The 25,081-nt window shown below is 38.3% G+C and overlaps 1 protein-coding gene across 2 annotated transcripts; it reads left to right on the forward strand.

Annotated features, from left to right (window-relative positions):
• The first annotated feature begins 1,433 nt into the window (after positions 1–1,433).
• Positions 1,434–24,948, forward strand: LOC135636644 (uncharacterized). Of its 2 annotated transcripts, XM_065148520.1 has the most exons (20): positions 1,434–1,817; positions 2,427–2,579; positions 3,478–3,656; positions 3,967–4,074; positions 6,210–6,380; positions 6,454–6,978; positions 7,085–7,159; positions 7,235–7,363; positions 7,479–7,553; positions 7,626–7,835; positions 8,022–8,174; positions 8,260–8,489; positions 8,620–8,737; positions 8,845–8,983; positions 9,288–9,492; positions 9,574–9,679; positions 9,764–9,904; positions 9,988–10,111; positions 10,242–10,358; positions 24,212–24,948. In XM_065148520.1, exons 1-20 carry the CDS (start codon positions 1,580–1,582, stop codon positions 24,598–24,600), a joined length of 3,585 nt encoding a protein of 1,194 aa, XP_065004592.1. In that variant the 5' UTR covers positions 1,434–1,579; the 3' UTR covers positions 24,601–24,948. The 2 variants fall into 2 exon arrangements, with proteins under 2 accessions (XP_065004592.1, XP_065004593.1); XM_065148521.1 differs by lacking the exon at positions 1,434–1,817 and having other exon boundaries at positions 2,440–2,579; positions 3,473–3,656.
• The last annotated feature ends 133 nt before the right edge of the window (positions 24,949–25,081 follow it).

Here is a 25,081-nt window from a genome sequence, read left to right on the forward strand (position 1 = left end):
TACTTTTGATTCATGAAATGAATATTCAATCCATAGATTATGAAATGAAGAACTGCTACAACAATTATTTTTAACTCACCTGTGAACTCAATATGCCTAAATGGTTGACCCAAAATATTTCAATCTAAACTAATGAAGGTACATCCATCAAGTCCTACATAGTAAATCATATTTTTCTTTCATACCCAATGTGAGACTATATCATTTAATTCACTAACATATACTTAGGTTTATAAGATGGGTAATTTTTCGAAAAAATATTCTTTTTTTTCCTTGAGAGGTGTCCCCTTTTATATATTTTATATATTAACTAAGGGCGTTCCCACCTTCTCATAATATCCGGAATACACTTTATATAATAATATAATATTTTCTATCCTTTTTGGTTAGAATCTATCTAATTCCTCAGTCATATAGTATTTATTTGAATATAATATTTTAAAAATAATAAATTGTTTGCTAATGTTTTTAAGCCAATAAGTATAGTTATTTTTTATCATTATTATTGAGTTAATTTATTTTATTTATATATTTTTAAAAATAAATTTATAATATTTTAATGGATGAGTAAAAATAAACAATACAGGCTTATTCAGAAATACTATAACTAACATACAAATCTCCGTATTTGATAGCTTTTCTTTCCATACCAATAATAATACATATTTAAAATATTGTTTTTGTATATGAACTAGTTTTTATCGAGTTTTGGTCTATTTGTCCTGATTATTATGTTTTGAATGATCTTATAGTATTTTCATAAATATGCAAAAAATATTATAAGGACATTCATTCTAAAATTGATATAGAACTCTCCCTATTTGATTGATATTGTACATAAATCAATAAAAAAATATTTATTTAAAAATATTAATTATATATATAAGTTGGTATGTATTAAAATTTGATCTAATTTGTTTTACTTAATAGTGTTTTGATGATGTGCTAAAAATATTGTACATCTACTCAAAAATACTATAACTAACCATGTAAATCATATTCAATAAGAATTGGCTCGGTTCATGTCAAGGTATTATACGATTATAATACCCCTTGTAAAATTTGAAAATGGGAGTATCTTCCCAAAAAAATAAAAATATAGAAGAGTTTTATCTGAAAATCATCTTTATGAGAATATATATGAATATTATAATATATATATAGAGAGAGAAATATAAAAATACTAATTATAAAAAAAGAATATATATTCTTTCTGAAATCATATAATAGCCGACATAAGTTTCTCAAATTACGAACCAAACCATTGGGTCAATTTCGGTCCTTCCCAACCACCGATCCGAGTCAAACCCAAATGCCAGCCGTCTCACCGCCTTACAATACACACTAGAGTAATACTCGGGATTCACACCTTTTGTTCCTCCGTAAGAGCTCCTTCGTTCTTCCAGATCTGCAATTATTATTGATTCGTTATTCTCGTCATTTGGTCTTATATATGTCGTTGTTTCAATTCCAGCAAAATCTTGATCCCCGTCTCCTCCGCGTGATATGAGAAGAAGACCAGAGGAGGGATCCGTTTGCATTTTCAAGAAGAGAGAGAGGTAGAGAGGAGGCGGAGGAGATGGCAGGAGGGGCGGGGGATCCGGCTTCGAGGCTGGCGATGGACGTGGAGCGGTCGTCGCTGTGCAACTGCGTGGTGAACTTCCTGCTTCAGGAGAACTACCTGCTCACCGCCTTCGAGCTCCTCCACGAGCTGCTCGAGGACGGCCGCCACAACCAGGCCATCCGCCTCCGCGACTACTTCGCCGACCCCACGCTCTTCCCCCCCGACCAGATCTCTCGATTGAACTCCCTTAGAGGTTCGCTTGCACCCTCCGTTGTTCTCCCGTCGATCCCCTTTTCAAGAATCGACTTTCTTGTGGCATAAAACCGACCAACTCATCTCTATCATTTCCCTAGGAATTCCCCAACCCTTAATTTCGATGATGGGTAATTAAACAATATCAATCTAGGAGTAACCTCGGCTGCTGGCATTTGGGTAATATTGACAAAAACAGCATGCTAAATGTTGGTGGATCTGGGTTCTTTAGCAACCTGAGTGATCATGTTATTTTGGTGATGATTCTGACTCGGGTTTATTTCAGCATTTTAAGTTGTGACATCGTTCCATGCGATAAATCTTGATGATTGGACAAGATTCTTTTGATGCGTTTTGACAATAGATCTTGTGATAAATCATCGATTGCTATTGGTATATAGCATTTAGCATGTTGGTTTTGATGTTGAACAAATTGTTTAAGTTGCTAGTATTAATCATTGAACTTGGTAATTCAACAAATTAGATGTTGAACTTTTATGTTTCTGCATGTCCAAAATGTTACCATGTAACGTCACAAGTTCTATTGTCAACTGTACTTGGCTTGTACTTGTATGAGAAACTCCTGCGATATTTCTTGAACTTGTTGCAGTTGCCGAGCCACAAAGTTTGCTAGAGGAGAAAGTAGCAGTAGAAGAAAAGTTGGCAATCACTGAATATGAGCTGCGTTTAGCCCGAGAAGACTTGTCAAGACTGAAGGAGGAATTACAAAAGCAAAAACAATCCTGCCCTGATGAACTTAATGGTTTGTTCTCGATGATGGAAACAATCCCTATGATATGCATGTTATCTCAAGCATGGAGTATATGAAACTGTGTGGATATTTATCATGTCAGTGAGCATTTAAAATCTACCTATGAGTCATTTGTTATAAAATTACACATAAACTCATACTTAGAGGGGAAGTATATAATTGGTCAGCAGCTTCTTTGCTATAGAAAAATAGGTTGAGGAAACATAACTCTGGTCGGCTATATAGTAAAATCTAGACTGTCTAGAAATGTTTGTTTGCATTCCATTGTTACAGCTTACAGGTTGCATACCAACAATTCTCTATCCTAGATGATGCATGAAAAGAGAATTTTGAGGTTGCGGATTGCATAATATTGAGATCTTTCAAGTTCAAAACTCTTTATGTATCAAATTGCAACACCATAAGCTTCTTTGTGATTTCTTTTAGAGCTTCAAAGTGGGAAATGTATGATAATGAAAAATGTTCAACAAACACAATAAGGAACAAGCTTCATTTTCTTTAATTTGTCCATTGTAACAAACATATATTTCTCCTTAGCGTTTATGTACATGTTGTAGATGCCTCCATGGACCTTAAACATGTAAATGATTCCTGTGATTTACAAAATGACTTGGATAAGATACTAAGATAGGTGGTAAAAGCTCAGAATCTTCTGAAAATTTATCGGACATGCTTATGTCTTGTTGTATAGCTATTATCTTGCGACCGTCTTTTTGTTGATCAATTTAAACTCACGACATGGTAGCAATTGGAAATTTGCCCTTAATTAGTATTTTATATTTATGATATTTGTTCATATCAATACTTAACACTTCATTGATGCCTTTGTCTTGAAAATATTATTCTATACACAAAAGTACTCTAATGCTGTTCTTGTATTCTAGTTCAGGTTCCAGTTCAGGTGTGTCTGTAGCTAATGGCCCTACATATCAACATAACAAGAGGGAGATCTCTTATGTCTCTTTAGGCCCTTTAAAGGACACCGAACGCAAAGATATAAATTGCGCTGTGAAGGAGTACTTGCTCTTTGCCGGGTACCGCCTTACAGCTATGACATTTCTTGAGGAGGTGAGTAGGACTTAGTGGCATGACAGCAAACATTTATAACTAACAAGTTCAACTGATGCAGTAGGCTGGTTAATCATTTCACATGATATAGAATAAGCTGTCATCTTGAGCAATTGCAGAATATGCCAGAACATTTTTGTTAAATGAGATGCTGATTGATCAGGACTTAACTTCTGTCAAGATTATCATTTAAATTCCTTTTTGTTGATGGACAAATATTATCGTATCCTTGATTTTACTTATTTTTTTTCTATTCATTATTGTGCACAAAATGCTTAAGCACATTTTATTTTGCCTTCTTGTATTATAGGTCACTGATCAAAATCTAGATGTGTGGCCGCAAAGTTCTGCTTGTGTTTCTGATGCTCTGCGTCGATATTATTATCAATATCTTTCATCCACTTCAGAGGCTGCTGAGGTACCTTTTCGAACATGGTTTTCATTTTTTTTAGACAATATTTTGTTCCAAATCCAAACTAGTTGCATTCCATGTTTAATTGGGATTGGTGATACATATCCAAACTCTGGGCAAAGTTTTCTCTCACCCTTGAAATGACATTTCTTTCATTTACATATGTTACTGTACATCCATTGACCTATTTGTTCATATCATGATGTTTCCATCAGTAGATCATATTTATGAGCTTAAGGGCTTGTTTGATTTTGTATTAGTAGCAGTCAGTAGAGTTGCTTTATGTGTGTGATTTTTTTCATAAAATGATTGTCAAGTTTACTATTCAATTTATCGATAAAGTGGATGAAGGAAAATAAATGACTTCAACCTTGAATTTTTTAATAATTATAAATGTTGAAAATTAGCATGTCTCATGTCTCTTTTAATTTGTCTTTGACAGTCTGCATAGGCCATTTCAGGATGCTGGAGATTGCATGTATCTTCACCATTAGTGATCACCAAGTGCTGACATATCACTACTAGTGATCGTTTGATGATCAATAGCCAAAGACCTTAGTACCCTAACATCAGCTTTGTATCCGACAGTTAGCACATCATGATAGACAGTTAGTCTTTAGCAGACCGGTTCATAGGCCTTACCATCTGGTTCACAGGGCTCAAGGGTTGTAAGCCCTGTATTGCATATGAACCGCCCAAAGTTGGGCTGGTCTACATGCCGGTCAGAAGTCGAACTGGTAACTAACGTCCGTACTGTACCAAAATAATCAAAATTGCATTCCTTGACTCAAAGGACTAATCTCATTGGTTATAGATTAAAATAATGCACTCAACTAAAAGTTCTATGGTACCTCCAAAAGTTGTAAAGAGTCTTTGATGAAGAGGGAAACCACCAGGCTTACGGATGAAAAATCATCTTCAAGGTACAAAAATAGTTCAAGAAACATAGGATGTTTGTTACATGGATGTAAACATTGGCAGCACATGCCAGTGATTTAGTTCTGTATAATGCATGTTATTGGCTGTGTGTAGCACCAATGAGTTACCTACAAGTGTGTGTTAGTGGTACATGTCATGAAAAAATAAAGGAAAAAAGTTAAATTCAATCATTTAAGAATATATTGGTTGAATCAAACTTAAATTTTGTTGTCTATTCATTGCCTTATTAAAATTTGAAAGAGAAGAAACGTTTTGATTTTGTTTTTTGGCAACAAAAAGAAGAAAGACAGAGCTTGGACTGCGGGCAATAATTTTTCTGGTATTTCTTCTAGTTGGTGCAAGGTGATCTGACATCTTGAAATGTAGCATTACACAAAAGAAAAAAGGGATTAGGGAAATGGTTATGGCATGTTGCTGGTTCCAATGATCCTTGGTTTTGACATGGCCTATGCTTGTCAAGATGGACCACCAAGTGCCGCCAGTGGTCTACGCCATCATTCTAATACAAAGATACTGGCAAAGGTTAAGAGTAAAAAAAAGAAGGGTGAGGAAAGAGGAGGAATAAGAAAAAGCACATATTTTTGAACTGGGTTGGGGCCTATAAATACCCCACCCATTCAGCACTGAAAAGATACAGACCTATACCGAATTCTTGATCTTTTCTGTGATTCTAAGAGCTCAAATTTGTGTAAAGTTCAAAAGTTCTCCTCTTTCTGTTCTTCAAGTCTTGAGTTGAGCTATGAAGCACAGTTATTGCTTGTGGATATATACTGGTTTGCACCTGTCAAATACCACATTTTGGAAGTACTCCATGGATACTTCCGGTGAACTTTCTTTGTTTGTGTGTTTATAATTCTATTATTAGACAAGATGTGTATACCACTAGTTAGATTGTTCATTTATTGTCTGTGCTAGGCATTATATTATGAATAAAAATATTAAAATAATGGTATTAATTTATCATAAATTCTTGGTGTATACTCCATTTGGTTAAAGTAACTATGTTAGTAAAAATATTTTTTTTCTATGATGAATATAAGGGATTAGTTCTTTTCAATATCGATGAACTTCAGCAATAGCCTTCACCCAGACAATCATTTGTGTTAATTGCTTTTACAAAATACAAGGTTCCTATGAAGATATTACAAACAAGAAATGAAGCAAAATTTGACTGTGTTTCACAATGGATTGTCTGGCTGCAGGAGAAGATTTCCCTCCTTCGAGAAAATGAAGTTTTGATGAAAGAAAATCAAAGACTTCATGATGAGCTAGAGTCCATGCATAGAAACAAGGAATTGACTGATAATCAGATAGTAGTTCTAAATAAAAACTTGGAAGGTGCACACAAAGATTTGAAAGATAGAGACATTCTGGTATCACTCATGTCCACAATCTTTCTGCAAGTTAGCTTCATGGCTATACAGCTGACATCTGTGTTGTTTGAAGGTACTTGATCTTAAACAGTCCATGGATCTTCAGAGACAGCAACTTAATGACTACAGAGCCGAAATCACTGCACTGAAGATGCACATAGAAGGAGCTCGAGCTAGTAGAGGATGGACAACCGGAGAAGGGGAAAACAAAAAGCCTCCTTATACTGAAAAATCTAAGGAAGAAAAGAAATCATCATATAATGAACTAGAAGAATTTAAGGGTGTTGATTCTTCAACAAGAAATCCAGAATCTGTTAAATCTCTTAGTGAGGATGTGCAGATGGAGGAAAAAGTTGTTGAGATCAATGAATTGGCTGTTATATCTAAATCTGTTGAATCATTATCTACCAATTCAGATGGAAATGATGGTTACCAGACATCTGAAGATGTTAGATCTAAGGCTAATGATGTTGTTTCTGATTCAACAATTGTTTCTTGTAATGGTGCTGTTGAATACCAAGAGAATGTTCATAACCTCATTTCTGAATCACAATCTGATGATAAAGGATTAGACCAAAATTCAGTGACTCTCAAGAAGGTAAGAACTGAAAGATGGTAAATGCTAAGAAAACGTGTGTCTAACACTAGTATTCTTCTATTTGGTGGATATGTAAAGAACGAGTTTAACTTCTTTTTCTTGCTAGGCAATGGAGACCATCCAAATACTTTCAGATGCATTACCTAAGATTGTTCCCTATGTTTTGATCAACCATCGTGAGGTTCTTATCTGGATTTTCTTCCTTTGTCTACATATTTTGAAACATTAGATTACATGAGCTATGTCATGGATGCAGGAGCTTCTTCCATTGATTATGTGTGCGATTGAGCGCCATCCAGATGGTACAATTAGAGATTCCTTAACACACACATTATTTAATCTTATAAAACGGCCAGATGAACATCAAAGGCGCATCATTATGGATGTGAGTTCCTGCATTAAGACATGGTTTAAATGACTTCGTTTTTTTTTCCTTATTTTTTATCAAAGAAAAGAGTAGCTAACTGAGTTGCTTATCACCATTTGTATTTTCTTTACAGGCCTGTGTTACCCTCGCAAAAAACGTAGGAGACATGAGAACTGAAACAGAGTTGCTTCCTCAGTGTTGGGAACAGGTAATTTATAGTTGTCTTAATCTCCTTCATCTATTTAAGCAACATGGTCAATATGTTGAAACTGATATGCAGATTAATCATAAATATGAGGAGCGTAGGCTACTAGTTGCTCAGTCATGCGGAGAGCTTGCAGAATTTGTTCGACCGGAGATTCGTGATTCTCTGATTCTATCCATCATTCAACAATTAATTGAGGATTCTGCCACAGTTGTCCGAGAAGCTGCTGCTCATAACCTGGCGCTACTGCTTCCGCTCTTCCCAAATTTGGACAAATATTTTAAGGTCAGCCTCATTAATGCTAAGAGGCTATCATGGAGCAGAAAATTGAGTTCACAGAATTGTCTAAAATGTAAGCTATATAATAGGCTGTAACAAATGGCTCCAGGAGTGGCTTAGGAGCTTACTTCCTGGTTAAACAAATTGATCACAACTGCATTCTTATCTGAATTGCATGCTTTTGTTTCATAGGTTGAAGAGCTCATGTTCCTGTTGGTATGTGATCCTTCAGGAATGGTTGTTGATACCACAATCAAAGAACTTGTTCCTGCAGTGATAAATTGGGGTGGCAAACTGGACCATGTTTTACGAGTCATACTCTCCCACATATTAGGTTCTGCTCAGGTACTGTTGTGTAGAATTTGCTGACTCCTCTACCATGACTGGATTTGGCTTTCTTGCTAATACACTGTCGGAAATTATTTGTCAGCGGTGTCCACCTCTATCAGGGGTTGAAGGTTCTGTAGATTCTCACTTGCGTGTTCTAGGAGAACAAGAACGCTGGAACATTGATGTGCTACTTCGGATGTTGACAGGGTTGCTGCCATTTGTCCATCGTAAAGCTATTGAAACATGCCCTTTTAATATAGCAGAACCTCTTGCTGTTTCAGAACAACAAAATTCTTTCTTCTCAACCTCTTTGCTTCAGTTATATGCAGGGTTAGCTACTCACATGATTTGAGGCCCTTCTAGTTCGTCCATTTCTGAAACATATTGGTTTTTAATTACTTTTTCCTTGCTTTAACATTAGCTGATCTACGTATTTTTTTGTAAAATACACTTTGAATAGGAACCATACAATTTGGCCTATGTTTGATTGGATGCATGTGGATTGCCTTCCAGACTTGATTCAGCTATCTTGTCTCTTATCTTACAAGGAAGACAATTTAAGAACTCGAATAATAAAGGTAAGTCAGTAGTAATTGTTATTTAACTGGTTCCCTTTAGACTCACTGCTTATTCCCAGGGTAATGAACTCTGACCTGTTGATTTCTTGGTTTTTTTGTACATACAGTACCTTCTGGATGTACCTAAATTATTTGGGGAACAATATCTTTCACATATAGTGCTTCCTGTTTTCTTGATAGCTGTTGGCGATAGTGATGCTGCAGATTTGACATATTTTCCTTCAACCATGAAGTCCAGAATCAAAGGTAGTTGGACCATCTCAAGAGGCGTTATGTTTTTCTGTTATTTTCAATATTAATGAACTTAGGATAATCATTTAGGCATATTTGTGTACCTGCTTCATGGCACTCCTCTGTCGTTTATGTTTTCACTAATAGGAACTTTGGACTGTGTAAACTATGAACATTGATGATTGATCAACCTGACTGGTTGAAGAGTCTCTTCACATCATCCATTGGAATATTCTGCTATGTAGCCAATTTCACAATCATTGATGAAATTATTCTTTGTTAATGACCACTGATCTTGCTTTCTTTTCCTTTGTTGCAGGATTGCAGCCTAAAACCCCTGTGGCAGAGAGACTTTCTCTCATGTGCATTCTTCCTTTGTTGTTGTCTGGTATTTTAGGGGCTCCAACCAGCCATGAAAAATTGCCAGATTACTTGAGAAAACTGCTAGTGCAAAATAATAGCAAAGAAGATTCATGGTTTGTTCATTACAATGCTGAGGTGATTGATGCAGTTCGCTTTCTTTGGTTAGTATTTTGAAATAATGCATGGTTACTATGTTGTTACTGTTCCTTCATATGATTTCACTAATATGGGGTTTAATCCAGCATATTTGAGGAACATCATGGAGTCATTTTTAATATCCTATGGGAGATGGTAGCTAGCACCAATGTGAATATGAAGACGAATGCAGCAGTTCTCTTGAAAGTCCTTGTATATTTCTTTCACAAATATTGCAGATACTTTCTTCTTCTTTTATAGCACTGGATGCTTTAACTCCATTTATGCAAATTGTAGGTACCATATATTGATGTGAAAGTGGCTTCTACACATGTTTTGCCTGCTCTTGTCACTCTTGGTTCTGATCCAAATTTGAATGTAAAATATGCAAGCATAGAAGCATTTGGAGCTGTTGCACAGCATTTCAAAAATGATGTGGTACTAAAGAAATGCTATTTCACTATATCTTTAGTTTTGAAATAAATATTTAAATGTAGGCTAACCAAGCGGTTATCTTTCAGATCGTTGACAAGATACGCATACAAATGGATGCTTTTCTTGAAGATGGATCACATGAAGCTACTCTTACTGTTGTTCGGGCACTACTTGTGGCTGTACCACATACGACAGACAGGCTACGTGAATATATCCTTTATGTTCTGGATGTGCTTTAATATATATATATATATATATATATATATATATATATATATATAGTTTTGGATGTTCTATTTTTTCGCTTCCTTTTTCTGCCTTTGTCCTTGACATTTCATACATCTGTTGTCAAAAATTTTCCAACTTACTTGCGTGCAATCTCATGGAAACGATATCACACGTCGCCATGAGAAAGCAAATGTATTTTGTGAAGCAATTCGTGCTCTGGATGCCACAGGTTTGCTCCCTTCAGGACCAGTCCCCTCTTACTACAGTTTTATATTAGTTATCAATCTTATGTTTTGTTATCTAATCAAAATATGCTACTAGTACATGTTGCTCATACAAGGAGAACATTAAATTGTAGATAAAATTGGTAAGTTTGTTAAGCTGGTTGTCTCAATTGTGTATGCTTGCTACCTTGCAATATCAATAAATTTAAAAGATCTGGTATATAGGTTTTCGGAGATGATAATAATGATCTTTGATTGAAGAGAATAAACTATCAAATTATGAAAAGGACTAGCAAAGGTAATTGCTGATTAATATAATAATTACATTGGTTTCTGGCTTATATTGGTCTATTTGATTTTGCTAAATTGGATAAATAGTCCTGTTAGGTTGCACTTTTCTGATCTAGGTGACAGAGCTTGAATCATGGAAATAACTTTCCTGCTTATAGGGGTAAGGCACACACATTTGTAAAAGCCGTATATATTTGGCTGTCCTTTTATTTTGGACAAACAATCCCCCATGGTCTTAGGGCATCTGAAGTTGACTTCTAAGGTGTGAAACTTTAAGGTTTAGTTTGTCAAAGGTACCCATCTATTTCTCTTGTATATATTAGATGCAAAAAATATTGAGTGATAGTGACTTGTCTCTTGTTTGCTCTCCTCTTCCCCTTTTCTATCCTATTTGTTTTTTGTTTTTTTAATATTGATATGGAAATTGCAACTTTGCAAGCATAACAGAGATAGATATAATTGCAAATTTAAGTTTAGGTATTACATATTTACCATTTTTGTGTATGTGTGTGTGTGTGTGTGTGTTATATATATATATATATATATATATATATATATATATATATAAAAGAATCCTAGAGTTTTATCATAGAAGAAAGGGGGGAAAGAGAGATAAGATCACTTCGAGGGGATCGACCTCCTAGTTCCACCCCTTAGTACACTAGGATTTGGACTCCTGATCAAAATAACAAAGCTCAACTAGACCCTTGGCCGACTAGAAGGCCTAGCCGACTCCTACTGGAACTGCGGGACTCAAGAGAATATATTCTTTAAATTAGTTTAGGACTCAGAGAATTCAGGGGATCCTAACATTCCTCCCCCCTTTAATTTAGCCTTATCCTCAAGGCTGAGCAGTACCAAACTTTGGGAACTTCTCTTTCAGCGCCTTGTAGGACTCTCAAGTGACATCTTCCTTTGGTAAGTTAGCCCATTGCACCATCACTTCAGTCACAGGATGTCTGCAGCGCATCACAACTCGTCGATCAAGTATGGCTTGCGGTTAAACTTGAACTTCACTAGCAGTAGAGATGTCCGACAAATGGTGTTGCACTATCTCATCTTCACTTAACTTCTTTTTAAGGCAGGAAACATGAAAAACTGGGTGTATCTTGGAGCTAGCCGGCAAATCCAGACGATGGGCAACTGGTCCAATGCGTTTTAATATTTTATAAGGCCTAAAAAATCGAGGAGACAACTTCATAGAAGATCGGACCTTTATGGAAGTTTGCTTGTAGGGCTGAAGATGAAGGAAAACCTAATCGCCCATGATAAATTCTTATTCACTTCGGTGTTTATCAGCTTGCTGTTTCATTCTTGCTTGTGTGGCTGCGAGGTTATCCTTTAAAAGCTGAATAATCTTGTCTCTGTCAAGCAATTCCTTGTCCACTTGATCAACTTTAGAGGAGACGAGTACATATTTTGCAATCGCGGGTGGGGTTCGACGATAAACTGCTTCACAGGGAGTTATTTTAATAGAAGAATGGTAGGAAGTGTTATACCACCACTCTGCCTAGGGAAGCCATTTGGTCCATTCCTTCAGCTTGTCACTAGAAAAGCATCTGAGATAATTTTCTAGGCACTTATTTACCACTTCAGTCTACCCATTTGTTTGTGGATGATAAGCAGTACTCATATTCAGTTGAGTACCCTGTAAACGAAAAAGCTTTGTCTAAAAGGTGCTAGTAATAACCCTATCTCTGTCACTAACAATGGAACGGGGAATCCCATGCAGTTTAGCTATGTTCTCAACAAAAATACGAGCAACACTTGTGGCAGTATAAGGATTTCATAAAGCACAAAAATAAGCATACTTCATAAGCCGATCAACAACTATAAATATAGTGCTTTTCCCTTGTGATGGTGGGAGTCCGTCAATGAGGTCCATGGATATGTCGGTCCAAGCAACATCAGGAATAGGGAGGGGCTGAAGCAAACCTGGGGTAGCTACTGTCTCACTTTTATGGCATTGGCAAACATCACATTCAACAATAAACTTCTTGATAAAATTTTTCATACCCTTCAAGTAGAAAAGTTGCTGGACTCGTCTGTAAGTGCGGAGAAATCCGGAATGACCAGTAATTGGTGATGAATGGAACTCCTTCATAATTATTGCTTGGCAAGAAGAATGTGGTGCTATAACTATTCGGCCTTTATAGCGCAAGTCCACCGAATCCCAGCTATAATTTGGAACGGAACCCGGAGCTTCTTCTAGTCTTCTAATAATATCTTGGATCTTAGGATCATCTGACCATTCCCTCCTGATAATTTCTGAAGTCTCGCAAGTAGGAATAGAGATAGCTACTAATTTAGCTTATTCTGGAAAGCGTGAGAGTGCCTCTGCAACTAAATTCTTGTTCCCTTTTTTATAAATAATCTCATAATCGAATGAATCCTAGTAGCTTGGTGACCCATTTCTGTTGCTCTAAAGAAGACATCCTTTGCTCCAGGAAATATTTTAGGCTTTTGTAATAAATGCATATTTGAAACCGTCGACCAATTAAGTAGGGTCTCCACTTTGTGATTGCATGTACAATGACTATCATCTCCTTGTCATAAATAGATAAATTCAAATGAGAAGGGGAAAGAGCCTTACTAGTATAAGCAATGGGCCGACCTTCCTGCATTAATACAGCTCCAATACCTTCTCCAGAAGCATCATATTCAATTACAAACAGGTTGTTAAAATTGGGTAGAGCAAGCATTGGTGTAGTAGCCATTGCAGTCTTCAAGGAGTTGAAAGCTTGGGTTGCCTCACCATCTAAATACATCTTTTTTCAAAGCGATGTCAAGGGGACACTGATTTTGTTATAATTTTTCATAAACTTTCGATAAAAGCTCATGAGTCCCAAGAATCCCCTTAAAGCTTTTATTGATTTCGGAATTGGGCAGTCTTTCATCGCCTAGATTTTTGAAGGATTAACTGCAACACCCTTTTGAGCGATGATATGGTCGAGATAATTAACCTTTGGTTGCACAAAGTTGCACTTTGATTTCTTGACAAAAAGACAATACTCACGAAGGATAGTTAAGACAGTCCACAAATGTAATAAATGACTCTCTAAGGAGGGACTATATATCAGAATATCATCAAAGAAAACCAGAACAAACTTACGGAGATAAGCTCGAAATATATCATTCATTAAACTCTGAAAGGTAAAGGGTGCATTGGTTAACCCAAAAGGCATTATTGGAAATTCAGAGTGGCTGTTATGTGTTCTGAAGGCGGTTTTCTGAATATCATCTTCATGTACTCGGATTTGGTGATAGCCTGACTGTAGGTCTAATTTAGTGAAGACCTGGGCTCTTCCCAATTCATCCAACAGCTCATCTACCACTAAAATATGGTACTTGTCTTTTATTATAATGCTATTGAGTATTGTGTAGTCCACACACATCCGCCATGAACCATCATTTTTTCTTACCAACAGGACTGGGGAAGAATATGGGCTGACGCTAGCTCTTATGACCCCTATTTCCAGCATCTCTTTGACAATCTTCTCTATCTCTACCTTTTGAAAATGTGGATATCTATAGGGTCCGATGTTGGTTGGAGCTCTCCCAGGTAATATCGGAATTTGGTGATGATGAGGTCAAAGAGGTGGGAGTCCCTATGGATCTGTGAATACATCTGCAAACTCTTTGAGCAATGATTCAACATCCTCGGTTTGGTTGTGCACTACCGCTTCCTTTTCAATGCTCTGCAACTGTATTAAGAATCCGGTGTGTGTCTTCCGAATAACCCTCTCCATCCGATGGCTAGTGATAGTTGTGACCTTACTTCCACGTCTTTCCTTTAGGATCACCTACTTTCCATTAATAAAAAATTCATGATTAGTTTAGAAAAATTCTAGGAAACATCACCCAAGGTCGATAGCCATTCAATTCTAAGCACCACTTCGTAGTCTTTCGGGAATAGCAAAAATAAATCCACAAGTAATTTTTGGCCCTGCATAATCAATTTTATCTTCAAACACTTGCTATCGCAAGTTAGAATCCGTCCATCAATGACTTTTACTTCAAATTTGTCACAACCTTCAATGTGTTAGGCCAATCGGGCAGTAACCTTACTGTTCAGAAAATTGTTAGTACTACCAGTACAATCAAAACAGTAATAGGCTGATGTTTCAAAGTTCCTTCAACTTTTATAGTTTGTGGGTTAGAGTAGCCGGCTAATGCATACACTGTATGCGTGATAGGTTCAATATCTTCATCAATTTCTATACCTTCATGATCGAAGTCCACATCGTCAGCTTCTAGTTCCTCTTCGATTAGTTTAATCATCATAAGCTTCCCTTGTTTGCATCGGTGCTCCTTACTCCACTTTTCATCACAATGCCAGCATAGACCCTTCGCTGATCTTTTCTTGAGTTCTTCTCGGGTTAGTCTTCGGATGTTTGGGTTTCGGTTTCGGTTTCGGTTGGGAGTAGATGGGGTGGGCGGCTTGCTGATCACTTATTTGTTGAAACCTTTGTTTTACTGATTCTTCATACTGTTTTTTTTCCTTATTCAAACGTACAAATGAGATCGCGACAGTCATAGTGCGAGGTTGGCGAGTCTTAATTGTTGGGAAATCTAAGAGCGACATCACATGCGCAGCGAAAGAACAGAAAACAAAAACCCCAAATTTCCTAAAAAGGTGGTCGTCGTGGTGCGAAGATTGGTGCACAAAAACCTACAAAACTTAAATCCACGTGTGAGATAGTGTTTTTACCTAGGGAGATCGTATATCCCTGAATTACTACATATCTATGAGATTGGATGAAGGAGTTCAAGTGCCCTCCTCTAGAGCGACGATCCACACAACAGGGCTGCGACGACGCTCCTCAAATCGTTGCCCAAATCTTCACACCTACTATTTGAGGAGGAGGAGAGAGGAGAATAGGAGGTGGCAACCAGGAAGCCTCAACCTATGGGCCTTTGGTTCCTTCCTATTTATAGAGGCCCCCAGTTAACTTAACCATAATGGATTCTGCTTTATTGGATACTGAATCTCCATTCAATTATTCAAGCCTCTTAAATTGGTGGATCTCTACCCAATAATCTCTTATTAGTTATTATTGGATCTCATCCATGTGATCCAATAATTCAAGTGCTTATTGGATATCCAATAAGATAGGGGTTCTGACGGATATCTTATATCTAAGCCTCTACTCGTAACGTCGACAATATATGTGTGACCCTTTAGGCCCAATATCGTGCTGGCCGTGAGTCATACCTGTCAGAACTCCTTCTGATTAAGTGAATCATTATCTCCATAATAATTCACTCAACTCATCGATTGCGGACGTACTAGGCCATTACGTCGCAGTCCCCAGACGATATAAGGGAATCCAATCCTTTGTACCTATCTCTCCTCAGTTACCGTGTACCTATAGTCCCTCATCCATATAATATCTCAGAGATCGTATACCGGGCATGATACTGTCAGGCTCATACAGTTTCTCATCGAGTTTCGCTCTAATCAAATTCTCCCGGATGACCTTGGCCAATTTGTCTGAGCAAGAACACACAGGATATTTCTCTCATGATATCGAGAACGGATGATCCACTATCGACACTCAATAGCCCTTGTAAGGTTGTTTGCCATTCCCAATGACCGGTTGTACTAGATCTGGAACTTTCAAACCTATAAGGCCAGTATCAAAGAGTGGAATACTCATACAGGACATTCTTGGTGTTTCAAGTCTAAAGACTAGGTACACTATTGGGACGACGGAATCACTGTCTGACAATGAGGTATCATCAACCATCCAGCATTCCGTAAGCGGATTAATCAATCAACTCATTCTCCAGTGAGCACCTGTACGGGATCCCTAGTGTCCCCACACGAGCAGCTATGAGATCAGTCGCCCCTATCATATGCACGGGTATACAGTACACCAGTTTATCCGGTTATCTCGATGTCCCTCTCGAGTAACCTATGACCAGGATTATTTAGGGTCTGTGTTTAAAGGTGAATCAGTTTCATTATTGTGATCTCGTCACGATTCGACTCCTATTACACAGATCTATGGACATCACAATATATATATGCAACAAGCAATAAAAATTGAGAGAATGCCATAATAATAAGAAGCAAAAAGATTGCATGTCATGTCACACGTGCCATCACTCACGTGATTGGCTTGCAGGGCACCTATGTCTAGCATTAACTTCACATTGGATATCTGGAATAAGTCTTTCAATAAATGTACCCACCAGTTGTCGTTCGGACCAGTCTTTATCTTAATTTGACGGTGTTTAATTGACTCTGATATTCTAGCATTGTAGAAGTCTGACGAATTTTGACGAGCTGCCCATCAATATTCTCATATTCGGATGGTCCAAAATGAACAAGAAGTGTTAGAGCTAGCCCCAGGAAATTTACCAAAGGATAATTTTGGCAACCCAACAAAGACAATAAAGCGAAAAGATAAAAAGCGACAAGAACACCAGATTTACGTGGTTCGGTAATTGACTTTGACCTACATCTACGGATGAAAGAGGAGCAAATCATTACTATAAAATGGACTATTACAAATGCCTTAGGAAGATGTTCCTAGGCCATAAGACACCCGAAAATACTAAACAAGAAAAAACCCAAAGTATAAGCCTAAACTATTTAACTGAGTGTGGACTTAAACCCAAAGCAAACACTTAGGTGTTTCTTGTGGTGCCACTTGTGGTACCTCTTGTGGTGCATCTGACTTCAAAGCCCAGACCCTTATTTATAATTCCAATACGAGACAACAAGTCTGATTTTCCCGATGTGGGACTATGGGACTTGCCAAACTAACAAATCTCCACCTTGGCATGTCCCAACAAAACTTGCTCCACCTTTTTCATAAAAGTCCCAACGGGCAATTACCAACAATAAACACCAACCAAGTCCAAGCACTGCTTGAACTTGTTAACCGGAAGAGGCTTCATAAGCATATCAGTTGGATTGTGCTTCGTATGAATTTTCTGAACAAGGACCTTTCCCCCAGTAATAGTATCACATTTGCATCCAACAATTTTCTTACCCGAAGGCGGCTTCACAAGATCCCAAGTTCTATTATGATAGAGAGATTCTATTTCTTCATTCATCGCAATCAACCACTTAGTGGAATTATCATAAGAAACTGCATCTGAGTAGGAAGTAGGCTCACCAACTTCACATGTTTCTTCTACAATAGACAAAGCATATGCAACCAAATTTGCATATCTTTGTGGTGGTCGAATATCTCTCCGTGGTCTATCCTTGGCTATGGAATATTGCTCTTCCTCTGGATCATCTGCGTCAGTAGACTCGGGACCATCTACTGGCATTCTTTGAGTAGAAGAGTTCGACTTAAAAGAATCAGACCTACCAATCTCAAGCTCCACCTGCTTCTGCGCACTATCATTTGTACAACTAGTAGAATCCTCTTTAGAAGATAACATAGATAATTCATCAAAAGTAATATCTCTACTGATTACAAATTTTGGGGATTTAGGATTAAAACACCATAATCTGTATCCTTTCACCCCAGAAGCATACCCAAGGAAAATGCACTTTTTAGCTCGAGGCTCTAATTTTCCTTCATTTACATGCATGTATGCTGGACACCCAAAAATTTTTAAATCAGAGTAATCAGTAGGAGTACCTGATCAAAATTCTTCCGGAGTTTTAAAGTTAAGTGCTGCAGAAGGAGCGCGGTTGACAACGTAACAGGCCATATTAATCGCCTCTGCCCAAAAGTCCTTTGTCAACCTTGCATTTGAGATCATACACCTTGCTCTCTCCAAGAGTGTTTTGTTCATACGTTCAGCCACACCATTTTGCTGAGACGTCATCCTAACAGTGCGATGCCGAACGATTCCTTCATTTTTGCAAATTTCATTAAAGTCACTTTCATAAAATTCCATGCCATTATCTGTTCGAAGCCACTTAATATGTTTACCTGTCTGCTTCTCAATTAAAGCCTTCCATTGTTTAAAGGTTAGAAAAACATCATTTTTATGCTTCAGAAAATAAACCTAAACTTTCTTAGAATAATCATCAATGAAAGTCAACATATACCTGGCACCACCCTTAAATTGAACATGAGCTGGACCCCAAAGGTTTGAATGAATATAGTCAAGAGTACCTTTCGTTTTGTGAACTGTCGGAGAATTGAAGCTGACTCTTTTCTGCTTTCCAAAAATGCAGTGTTCACAAAAAACCAGTGGCCCAGTACTCTGTCCGCAAAGTAGACCCCTTTTGCTCAATATGCTAAAACCTTTTTCGCTCATATGACCCAAACGCATATGCCATAATTTGGTGATGTCAGAATCAGACAATGATGATGACGACATTACAACCGAGCCCGTGACAGTAGTTCCCTGCAAAATATATAAGCTACCAGACCTGCAAGCTTTCATAACAACAAGGGCACTTCTAGAAACTTTCATTACTCCACCTTCAGCTGTGTATTTACACCCAAGGGCCTCTAGGGTGCCTAACGAGATGAGATTCTTTTTTAAATCAGGAACATGTCTAACATTAGTGAGCGTCCTCACAACACCATCATACATTTTAATTCGGATTGTTCCTCTACCAACAACATCACATGCTGTATTATTGCCCATCAAAACAATTCCACCATTACAAGATTCATATGTGGAAAATAAATCTCTATTGGGACACATGTGATAAGAACAACTTGAATCTAAAATCCATTTATTTTTAGACCTCGTCCTGTCATCAGTAGCAAAGAAAATATTTCCATCATTCTCATTAATTGCTACACTAGCTTTAGTGGATTCAATAGTTTTCTCAACAATTTTTTTCTTTTGCTTTAATTTATTTTTCAATTTAAAGCAATCAGTCTTAATGTGCCCCATTTTATGACAATATCTACACTCCAAATTTCTATATCTGGATTTAGATTTAGATTTAGATCTACTACTGTCAAATTCCTTTTTATCTATTCTCCCCCTAACATCCAGACCTTCAGCCTGATTCTCTCTACTTTCCCCAGTGATATTCCTGTCTATTTGCTCCTTAGATTTCAGTGCAGATTTAATTTCTTGATACGAAACTGTTTCTTTTCCATAAATCAAAGTATCACGGAAATGCTTAAAAGATTGGGGAAGAGAACACAAGAGTAATAGAGCTTTATCCTCGTCATCAATTTTTGCATCTATATTCTCCAAATCCATAATCAAGGAATCAAATCTATCAAGATGTGAGAGTATAGATGTACCTTCAGTCATCTGAAGCATATACAAACTCTGCTTCAAGTAGAGACGATTCTCCACTGTCCTCTTCATGTATAAGGCTTTAAGCTTGTCCCACATGCTCTTAGTCGTAGTCTTCGTAGCTACCTCCCGTAAAACCTCGTCAGAGAGATTTAGAATGATACTTGATCGGGCCTTCTTATCCATTGCCGCAAGATCTTCCTTTGATGTATCATCTGGAATGTTCTCAGCTCCTTGTAGTGCCAAATCAACTCCGTCTTGAACCAGAATGGCCTCCATCTTGAGTTGTCACATGCCGAAGTTGACATTGCTGTCGAATTTCTCGACAACAATCTTTGTTATTGTCATCGTTGCCAAAAGATCCCGAAACTAGGCTCTGATACCAGTTTGTTAGAGCTAGCCCCAGGAAATTTACCAAATGATAATTTTGGCAACCCAACAAAGACAATAAAGCGAAAAGATAAAAAGCGACAAAAACACCAGATTTACGTGGTTCGGTCAATTGACTTTGACGTACATCCACGGACGTAAGAGGAGCAAATCACTACTATAAAAGGGACTATTACAAATGCCTTAGGAAGATGTTCCTAGGCCATAAGACACCCGAAAATACTAAACAAGAAAAAACCCCAAGTATAAGCCCAAACTATTTAACTGAGTGTGGACTTAAACCCAAAGCAAACACTTAGGTTTTTCTTGTGGTGCCACTTGTGGTGCATCTGACTTCAAAACCCAGACCCTTATTTATAGTTCCAATACGAGACGACAAGTCTGATTTTCCCGATGTGGGACTATGGGACTTGCCAAACTAACAAGAAGTCCTCTCTTGAATTGCTCCCATGAAGGGACCTCATGACAGGTTTCGTACCAATCATACCATTGAATTGCATCTCTATCTAATTGGATTGAAGCTATTTCCACCTTGGATTCTTCCGGAGTTTTGTAAAAGTGGAAAGTTTTTTCTACCCTAGAGATTCAACTAGTCGGATCCCCATCTTCTCATATTGGAAATTCCACCTTCATGTGTGGGTAGCTTGTGTCATGATCTTGGTGCCTTTTTCCTGTGTCTCCAAATCAGTTCAACGTAGGACTTGAACTTTCATCTTGTTGAAACTTGTTGAACCTCTCCAATAGGCTTCTTTTGAAATCATTAAGGGTTTCTTGCAGTCGATTCTCAATCTTGGCTTCCAAGGCTTTTAGTTGGGCTTTCACTGAGTTGTTGGTAGCCATTGCGTCGGATTGCAAATCTGTAATCCGCAATTCTTGTTTTTGGTGTCTGGTCAAGGGTGATGCATTGCCCTATTCGGTGCGGCTATTGTGCCGTTGGCCCATGGCAGCGTTAAGGGCGCGAGGGATTGTTGTTGCCGAGGCCTGGGGGGCAGTGATGGTGGGCGTGAGGCTAGCGATCCTAGCCGGGGGCTACGAGGGGGTGGTTAACGACGGTGGACCTTTCTCGCTCGGCCACCGGTGAGCGGGAAAAGGGCGCTCGATGCCAGCTGTTGCTTCGAGGACGAGCTCGATGACGGGTTCTTGGAGGAGGCAACGAAAGAGATTAGGTGCGAATCCGGGGTGGGCTCCGGGTCCGACTCCGTCGGGGGGATCGAGGATGCCGTACAAGTGTTGCTGCAAGGCCGCGGGGAGGACCACGAGCGGGAGGGGCTCCGAAGGCTATTGCCACTGTTTGAGGCGCTCAAGAGGGCGACGTGGATGGGGTTGACGTAAAGTGGTGGTGATCTGGAAGTCGATCTTAATCGGGCGGGCGACGTGGATGGGGAGCCACGATAGTGCCTTGGATTCGTGTTTCGGAAGTCGATCCTGATCGTGCACACCGATCTGGGGCTGCGTGAGGTGGTTAGCGGTGTTGTCTCTGGCGGGAGATGGGATGTGAGGAATTGCAATGGGAACGTCGAGGATCGTTGCTCTGATACCAGATGGTAAGACCCCTAGGGTTTTATCATAGAAGAAAGGGGGGAAAAGAGAGATAAGATCACTTCGAGGGGATTGGCCTCCTTGATCATTTCGAGGGGATCAGCCTCCTGGTTAGCCAAAGGCTGAAAGATTATTTTCTTGATAGCGAAAAGAAGCAGATACATCCTTATTTATAGAGTTTCATTCCTTTAGTCTACTAGGACTTGGACTCCTAATCAAAATAACAAATCTCAACTAGATCCTTAGTCGACTAGAAGGCCTAGCCGACTCATACTGGAACTACATAACTCAAGAGAATATGTTTTTTACATTAGTTTAGGACTTAGAGAATTCAGGGCATCCTAACATTATATATATATATATATATATATATATATATATATAGAGCTACTGAACATGGATACTGATATGACACATTACAAATACTCCAGGATGTTCAAACCTTGGGAAAATATGGTACAACACGACATGGATATGACAATGAATTCTTTTCAAGTATATAATGATATGTGCTGCAAGCCTTAGGAATTACTTAGAGGTTTAGCTACAGAACATGATAAATAACAACTATCGCTAGTACATAACACATTTTAATATCATTATGCTCCAAAATTACAGAAGAATGTAACAAGAACTTATAAATAGAAAAATAAGTTGAGATCATTCTTATGGATAAGTAACCATAATTTAAGATTCTAAAGCTGTAGTGACAATACAAAAGACTAGGAGTAATGATCCAGTAATTGACCATTCTAGATCAACAATCAAAAGCGACTGTACCAATAGAGCGTAGTGGTGATGGAAAGGAGCAGTGGAGTCCAAGTGAATCAAAGTCAAACATTGTCCGATTGAGTGCAGATGGCGTGGGTGGCCTTGCATTGCTAAAAAATAGAGACCAGAGTGCAAGGAAAATGAGGAGGAGGTTGTCGGGGTGATTAGGGCTTACAGGTGCTTTTGGCTCACTGTGGATTGGACTCAATATAATCCACTCAATATAGAGGAAGGGGGAGGGTTTGAAGGAATCTGATGAATTGACTATGCCAAACCAAACCATTTGGCTCAATTTGGATTGGACTCACTCTAAGGGATGTGACATGCTTGGGTTGACTCATATGAGCGCCTGTGTCACTCGATGCCCAAGTCCAAGTGCCTTGTCTGGGTTTTCATGAGGCGCTTGGTTCTTGTCACTGATTTTTCATTGAAAGATCAGTTCTTGAAAGCAACTTCTGTGTGTGCAAAATTTGGCTCTATGGAGACAAGAACCAATGCTGCAGACTATCATGTTAGCAATCGATTAAGCTGGTACAAGCATCATGGCCATGAATGGATAATCCTTTTATTCTCTTTCTAAAGGAATTTACTTAGTTTTCCAAATTGTTTCATCTTCTAGGAAAAAAATGGAGAGGTTAAGCAGCACATGATTATAGTTTGTCTGGTAAGCCTATGATGTCATAAATAGAGCAATTAAGTAGATAATAAAAAAAGCTAATTTTGGCTTGATTTCTGGACTTAATCCTCCAAATTTCCAATTCCCATTTCTGGACTATTAGCCCCATGGTATTTGGAAAAGGGCTGGTAGAGTTGAGCTTTATCTATTTCAATTTGGGGGAACTTCAAGTTTGACGAAGCACTCAGGTTTCCATTGTATTTTCTCTTTTAGGCACTATGTTTATGCATGTTGTCTCTCCGTGAAATTTCTTAAAAACCCAACTATATGCATTGACTTTTCATTTCTGAGTTGAATACAAATCTACAGAAGAATAAGTTGCAAGACTTACAACCATACTAGAGGACAGCTGTCATTGTAGCTGGTTGAGTTAGCTGTGGTTGTTTTATTACCATCATATTGGAGAACTCTGTTTAGGTTGACCGAGTTACCCAGAAAAATTTTTTGGGGGTCTCTCAGAGACTTGCTGTGATGGGCCCCAACCTGTCAGGTCTGTGAGTGGTGAGATAATCCTGAAGCAAGACCTGATTATGGTGCGACCCACTCACATCTGGCCCTACTCACCAGGTTTGCCTAATAGTTTGGTCCTTTCATATTTCCTTTGGAGCCATTATGTTCAAGTAAGATTGCTCCTTTTGTCACCTAGTGGACAGGGTCCGAGTCATGGAATAATCTTTCTACTTGTCAGAATAAGGCTAAGGCTATGTACACTAATCATTCTTGGATTCCTCTTTTGTGAGACCTTGTGCAGTGGGCTTGCTTTTCATGTTTCATCATCTTAAATGACCAACTTCTTGCTCCAAAAAGTGGAATTTGTCAATATCAATTTTGGTGAATGGTTACTGATTATAGAAATTTCATGGTTTTTTATTAGCAATGCAAAGGCACAATACTCTTAAGAATGATTTAGATTTTGTCAACTGGTCATGATTAATTGGTGAATCTGTTAGAATCCCTACATTTACTTTTATAAAAGAACTCATTCCAAGCTTTTTCCTTTTTCTGCAGATCTTTCTGCTACCAGTATCCGTGATTTCCTTGTACCCACCATCCAAAACCTTTTGAAAGACCCGGATGCTCTGGATCCTGCACACAAGGAAGCACTGGAAATTATACTGAAAGAGAGGTCAGGTGGAGCATTTGAAAGCATCAGCAAGGTTATGGGGGCTCATCTTGGGCTTGCATCTTCGGTTAGCAGCTTCTTTGGTGAGAGTGGCCTTCTAGGGAAGAAAGAGGTTGGCGACTTACACGAACCGGCTGCTCCACCACAACAGCCGAGTCCACCGGCTCTGCAAGACGATACAAGGTTCCGGAGAATAATGAAGGGCGGTTTCAGTGAGATGTTAAGGGGCAAAGTTAATAAGGGCCACGAGGAGCCTCCGAGACAGCCGGGCTAGGAGCTTTCGTCCTGTGTTCCTCAGAGTCAATCGATGCACTTTCCTTTGATACTTCGAGTCAAAGGTGATAGAATTCTTCTAGAGCCATGAAATCCGTACTATGATTTATAGACCACAAATGTTATCTTTGTATAAGCACATGGTTCTTGTAATCCCAGTTGTGGTTGTTAATAGTGCATCCGTTATTAGAGATTTGCTCTATTCTGTAATTACTGCTCTCTTTGACTTGTAATATGTGGCAATTTTAATTTTACTAGTCAAGGTTATTTGTTGTAATGTAATCAACTCAGCTGATGAAATTACCTCGTTGAACTGGATTCTGGATTATAAAGATGGCCAATAAGATCTCGGATGTAGCGTACAGCAGGATGAGGATTTGATTTATTTTAATTATTTTGTCTTTCATGAAGGTTATTTTAATGGTTCATTGAACTAGCTTGCAATGGGGCCAGGTTATTTTAGTTTTTTTTTTTTTATGAAC

Source organism: Musa acuminata, chromosome BXJ3-4 (genome assembly GCF_036884655.1).
Source record: "Musa acuminata AAA Group cultivar baxijiao chromosome BXJ3-4, Cavendish_Baxijiao_AAA, whole genome shotgun sequence".
Taxonomy (NCBI): domain Eukaryota; kingdom Viridiplantae; phylum Streptophyta; class Magnoliopsida; order Zingiberales; family Musaceae; genus Musa; species Musa acuminata.